This window comes from Trichomycterus rosablanca, chromosome 4 (genome assembly GCF_030014385.1).
Source record: "Trichomycterus rosablanca isolate fTriRos1 chromosome 4, fTriRos1.hap1, whole genome shotgun sequence".
In the NCBI taxonomy this organism is placed as follows: Eukaryota; Metazoa; Chordata; class Actinopteri; order Siluriformes; family Trichomycteridae; genus Trichomycterus; species Trichomycterus rosablanca.
Window position 1 is genome coordinate 46,088,282 of NC_085991.1, and position 6,753 is coordinate 46,095,034.

The 6,753-nt window shown below is 37.2% G+C and overlaps 1 protein-coding gene across 1 annotated transcript; it reads left to right on the top strand.

Annotated features, from left to right (window-relative positions):
* Positions 1-644: 644 nt before the first annotated feature.
* On the top strand, positions 645-6,463 carry foxf2a (forkhead box F2a). The gene is made up of 2 exons (XM_062993393.1): positions 645-1,635; positions 6,279-6,463. The coding sequence occupies exons 1-2, from the start codon at positions 645-647 to the stop codon at positions 6,461-6,463; spliced, it is 1,176 nt and encodes a 391-aa protein (XP_062849463.1).
* The last annotated feature ends 290 nt before the right edge of the window (positions 6,464-6,753 follow it).

Consider the following 6,753-nt stretch of genomic DNA (forward strand, 5'->3'; position numbering starts at 1 on the left):
AAGCGATTAGTGAAAAGAAAACGAATAAACGTAGACATCAGCTAAATTATTTTGCTTTAAATCTGAGTCTTCTTTGAAGCTTTGGCTGTCACAAGAATAGTGCCGGTAATTAATTGCCGCAGTTGGGCTGTGGCGCTGTTGGACCGGAACGCACAAGCAGACCGTGATGAACGACGGGATCGCGTGTATCGGTCTCTGATTCTGCGCAAAGTCTTTCTTTCTGAACTGATAGCTGGACGTGGGCCAGGCAAAGAAAAGGAATTTGTGGAGCGACATTGAGAAAGAGAGAGAGGAGAGAGAGAGAGGAGAGAGAGAGAGGGAGAGAGAGAGAGAGAGTGTTTAGGAATCGATAGGTGGTCTCGTTTTGCTTCGCTGGGGAGCTTAGAGAGAGTTTCCTTGAGTTTAAGGATTCAGTCCCCGCGATGGCCACCGGGAAACCGAGCGTGAGTCGCTGCCTCGGCGACACAGAGCAGCTGGTGGCGTGAATCAAACAGTGGAAAAATCTCTCTGCGCATCAGGTGAGACTTGGTTGGAAATACATTGAGTCATACTTTTAAATGTCACTCGATTTAGGACAGATTTTCCAAAAGTCTACACTTTTTTGAGTGCGCATTCGAGTTCCGTTTACCGACTTGACCGCAAGAATGACGACTGAAACAGCGCAGCAGCAGCAGCTTGATCCACCGCCCCCTCTCCGCTCCAGCCCGGTTTCCGCAGTCTCCATGCACGCCGCGCTCCAGAGCTCCCGCACCACCCTGGAAAGCACCGGAGGCGCAAACAGCACCAAAGGTAAAAAGTCTAATTCGGGCATGAGGCGTCCTGAAAAGCCACCCTACTCATATATCGCGCTAATCGTGATGGCCATCCAGAGCTCGCCAACCAAGCGGCTTACATTAAGTGAGATTTATCAATTCCTGCAGGCCCGTTTCCCTTTTTTCCGAGGATCCTATCAAGGCTGGAAGAACTCCGTCAGGCACAACCTGTCTCTCAACGAGTGTTTTATCAAGCTGCCCAAAGGCCTTGGTCGGCCTGGGAAGGGTCACTACTGGACCATCGACCCGGGCAGCGAGTTTATGTTTGAAGAAGGCTCGTTTCGTCGGCGGCCGCGCGGTTTCCGAAGGAAGTGCCAAGCTCTCAAGCCTATGTACCGAATGATGAACGGCCTCGGCTTTGGACCTTCTGTGCTCCCACAGAACTTCGACTTCCAGCCGCCACCCGCGCCGCTAGGCTGCCACACGGGCGGTTACAACCTGGATGCCATGGCGAGTGGTGCTTATGATGGACTAGGAGCAGCCGGTCACCACGTACCAAGCCCGGGCTCCACATACATGACTCCGTCGTGTCAGGTCACCTCGAGCAGTGGCGACTATGGTCCAGATAACGGGAGCAGCATAGGGAACGACAACAGTCCGCTTCATTCTCCGCCGTCCATGACTGGATCTCTGGAGTGCGCTTCACCGTACGCCTCTGCGCACTGGTCCTCATCCGCAGTGTCACCCTACATCAAGCAGACGCAGCTGGGTGCGGGCAGCACGACCTCCTCCTCATCCTCCGGATTACACTCGAGTGTCGCGCCCTACGCCCTCGACCAGAGCTACCTGCATCACGGAGTCAGGGACGCCGCTGACATCTCAGGTAGAGTGGTGAACCTCATCGTGCATGAATTATTAAAAACCAAAACCTCTTCAGTTAAAATAGTGTATGCAAAGTCAATTGAGTAAAAAAAACGGTTACTTCTATTAAACTAACCAAAATCGTTTATGTAGTGTACATCATGCATCAAGGACACCTAAAGCTTAATCATTTGTTTTAGAATGCTTGCACTTTTACTTCACTAATTTATTTTTAAATTAAATTGCACACTAATACTTAGTTAATTTTCATCTAATAAGAAGTTTCTTAATGCCAAAACGCAAAACGACCCATTGTAGTGCACTTTAAATTACACACAATCCATATTCTAGTTCATTAGGTAAACAAATCAATACAAATGTACAAATCAGTACAAAAATAACATTGTTTTTTTTTTACAATTTTAAAATGTACATCTTACTATTATACATAATTAATGTAATAATGGAAAAGTACAGAAAAGGGCTGTGTTACTTTGTAGTTTAATTCAGTTGTTATTTTAACGCCAACTTAATTGCTAATGCAAATGCTTAATTACTCACACTCCCTCATTTTTAGAAATATTTCAATAAAAAAGAAAAGAAACAATAAAAGGTTTATAATAACCTAAATAACCAAAGCTATAGTAAATATCTATAACAAATAACTACATTTCCGAAGCCTCTGAAAAATATATAAAACTGAACCATTGTTGTATAGTAATAATATTGTTATCCCTGGGGGAAGGGGTGGAGTATGCGTTATTATTATTATTATTATTAATAAAGAATAACACACATTTATTACCTGAAAGTTTGGTCAGTTATATTGGACTCTATCTGCATTTATGATTTTGATAGCCACATTGTATTAAGTGGTATGTTTGAATTTGCGATAGACGTTGTTTTGTATCTTAAAGGCCGAGCAAGCGATTTGCACACAGTTATATATTTTTTAAACAACCTTACAACCTTAAACTTCATGAGGTTAGAGAATAAACATAAAGCAATCACAAATCAAACGTGACAATAAAACAGTGCGGCATTGTCCTTTAAAGCCAATATAGGAATAATCAGTGTTTGCTGGACAAAGCAAGGTTATGCTATGTTTACTGTACGTGGGGCTTAATAATAATAATAATAATCATAATAATAATAATAATAATAAATGATTAAAATCTTTTAAGCTGCACATTTTATTTTAAATGAACTCGATCATCAGCAGTACAGCTGCCCAATGTTATATAATTTACTGCAAAATTCTCCATATTTTGCATGAGTGCCGAGTTCTTGGAGAAAGACTGTAGTCTTACCCCAACACTAAAGCAGGACGTTTAAAAGTAAATCACTATTTACACATCTCTTTAATAAAACCAGTCTTGATCTTGAGCCAGGAGCTTATCACAAAGAGTTTTCATATGAGTGCAGATATATTGTGTATTCGTGGCAAGTATGAATTCCCCAATGAATCGATTGTGCAATTGTGTTGCGTTAAAAGATTGGGTCATTAAGAGTTTTTTTTAAATAATGTTGTGTCCATCTTGCACCAATGGTTGCTAACATAATATATGTATTCTTGTATTTGTAAATGTATGCTTTATATATCATAATGGTGATTATTTGTAGGCCTAAAGGTGATAGTGGATACTTCCACATTTAAAAGACCATACTGAGATTTAAAATAGTAATAATTATAATGACAGCAAAAACTTTCACCCTTAATAGCACTTTGCTGGCTTAGTGTGATTTTATATTAGTGTTCCTTACCATTCCTTCTTTACCCCAACCTAGGGTTAAGATAACATTGCTGCAGATCAGGGGGTAAAAGCCCAACAGCAGGGCAGGCTGGAGGGGATTTGACTTCCTCAGTGAGAGAGTCTTTAAGGCTTAGGGTCCAGTCTAAATTAATACGAGGGATATTTTAACTATTTAGATACACATACACAGGGTTGTACTCAGGAGGTCCTTCATCTGAGCTACTTCATGCCAAATAAGAGCTGCCAATCACCTGGAATGTAGATTTTTTTGAAAGTGAGTTCTAGTGAAGCCATATAAACCATGTAGAGAGAAACAAAAACATACTGTGGTGCACTGAACCATCACATCTGGTCCGATCTAAACCAGGGTTGCACGATATAGACAAAATATCAAATTGCCATTCATAAATAATACATTTTGGATTGGGAGATACATGTTTTTGAACTCTTAGTGTGACACAGTTAAGAAATATTTGTTTGTTGGCTGTATAATAACCTTAAGAAACACTAATATGAAGCATGTGACTTTGGGCAAGATGTTCAAAACACAAACCAAATAATTGTTTTCTGTTATATTCGTTTTGCAAATATCAATAATATTGCAACATGTATTAAATACATTAGATGTAATATACAGTAAAAAAAAGCAATACGGTGTGTCACTTTTGCTGTAATACATTAACATACAAATAAGTTAAAATTGTTTCAGAGTTCATATCACGTGTCTTATTAAATTGCTTAAATAAAAATCAATTTAATTTGATCTATTAAGCCAGCAGCAAAATTATAGCAAAAATCATATCGATAATTATCTATTATAATTTATGGCTATATTGGCTATAACAACAACAACAACAACAACAACAACAACAACAACACCATGTTAAAAGCGTGGTTACGTCTGATTTAGATAAATCCGAATTACAACACAAAAAAGCGCAAAAAAGAGTATAACCATAGAGCATATATAATTTATGGTTCATTATTGATATACATAAAGTAAATTCTACCAATTTACCATAACATTTCAAATATTATTTTATTTTATGGCAAATTAACTAATTCCAATGTTTACAGACGTTATAGACTTTGAAGATTTAAATATTTAATAATGTTATGTGAGGAACATCTTACAGTTTTATGCTGTTGCAAACTGGTTTATACTAAACTAGCAGGTGCTTACTATAACTGTATGTGTAAAGCTTGTCGTTTTGGTGTTAAAATACGTTTTAGCGGTTTCCTACTAGTCCCCTTTACCCCTAAGTGCAATTATCTGAATACAGTAATGGAAACATTATTAGCACATGTAAGTGCAATTATCTGAATACAGTAATGGAAACATTATTAGCACATGTTTTTTTTACACCCTGCTATTTTTGTTTTGCATGTGCAGTGATTTTATTTAAACGTATTTTAAAAAAGCATACAGCATATATACATACACAAAAAAAGAAGGATCATTGTAATAATTCTTTCATAAAATATTGATTTAAACAAGTGTAACAAAACTGGCTTAGTTATATACCAACATATGTTTCTAGATATAAGACTTGCTTTATATCGCAATCCTAAAAAGGACAGTAGTTTATGTCATATTGTTTAAAGCGCTGATCAGTTTTCCTTACAACTGAACTAGAAATGCATTAGTTTAATTAATGTTCAACTATTCGGCTATCTTTATTTGTTTAGGAGTTTTTATTGTAAAAATGTGAGCAGTAGCCAGCGGTTCAGTACTGGACTTGTATTTTTAAGGTCGCTGGTTGAAACGTCGCTGGTGGGCCCATTAGCAAGGCTCTCATTCAATTACCCTCAATTACTTAGATTGTATTCGGTCACAACAGTAAGTCTTTTTGAAAAATAGCGTTTGCTATGTGTCAAAAAATAACAAGGCACCAAAAATGACTGCTTAATCTCTAGCTGGTCAGTCTCAGCAACCTAGCTAGTGTGCGGTAATACTTATTAAATCACGTTGAAATTAACTTTTAAATGTAAACGTTTTATTACCTACAAAATACGTTCTTATGTGCATTTGTAAAGGTTTTGGGATTTTTTTTTGCTGCAAGAGAACGATGACAATGTGCATATACACACATTTAATGTGCCATGTCAGTCCAAGAGACTTGCTGATAAATAATAAAGGGATCACAATGGCTATGCATATTTGATATGATTAGATTTTTTTTTAAATATAACCATTAACAAATATAGCAAAGATTTAATAATTAATGCATAAATGTATAATACCACGTGAAATCATTTAAGTAAATAAAGGAAATCTGTTCACAAATAACTAGTAACTAAATTAGCATTATTATTGTTTTCTGAAAGTCAATGCGCATTTAAGGGAGGTAGATTTGAAAAAGTAGGATTTTTTGTCCATGGAATTGTTTATCATGATATAAATTTAAATGTAGCTCTGGTATAAACCTATTTAGTATTGTCCTCTGATTCGGAAACGAATTAAAATTCATAATTTTATTAAACGTAGTAAGCAAGAGAATAAAAAAAAATAATCATAAAGAAAGTGTTTTAACTGTGTTATATTTATTCCTGCGTATAGATTAACGAGTCTGATCCAGTTGTTCATTTTCAGAGTGAAAAAGCCCTAAAACATCTTGGTTAAAAACGCATGACGTGACTTTGCGATCACCATAAGATTTGTCCTCTTTTACCTGCATTACCAGAAGATACAACCCTGTAATTCCAGAACATTTGAGACAATATTTAAAAATAAAGTATAAAACAATATAATCTGTAAGATGCATTTTAGAACTGAAATACACAAAAGAAGAAATGTTTAATTTTAGCTCTATGCCTTACTCGTTCTCTCTCTTTGGGGCAAATGCAGTTTTTATTGTTTTTATTTGTTTTTCTATTTGTTAATGTTCTTCTTATTCTTCTTCTTTTTTAGTTGGAATACCTCGATACCAAACTCACTCGTCTCCAGTCTGCGACAGAAAGGACTTTGTGTTGAACTTTAACGGTATTGCCTCGTTTCACCCCAGTGCTGGAGGGTCGTATTACCATCACCACCACCATCACCATCAACTACATCACCAAGGTATCTGCCAGGACATCAAGCCATGTGTAATGTAGACCAAAATTGGACGGCCTACGTAAAGAAATACACAAATCAGAGAAGTACTGCGGTCAGTAAACGTGCTTCCTGTTTCCTGGACTTTAATGAATTAATATGTGGACAAAATGCTGAAGAATCAAATGAAGGATTTTACGGCGGATCGCTTTTATATGTTTGTTATGAAGTCTGAAACAGGCCTGTGTTTTGCATTCAAAAGCTTCATGCAGCAAGGTTACAGTGTTTCCAAATCATGGTGCACCAGGTCTACATGGACCTTTATCAGAGGGTTTGCAGAAATGACTGTGAA

Bases quoted from the DNA above. Each gene is read 5' to 3' on its own strand.
- foxf2a (XM_062993393.1), top strand. From the start codon at position 645: ATGACGACTGAAACAGCGCAGCAGCAGCAGCTTGATCCACCGCCCCCT. The intron at 1,636-6,278 runs GTAGAGTGGTGA...CTTCTTTTTTAG, and splicing joins GGACGCCGCTGACATCTCAG to TTGGAATACCTCGATACCAA.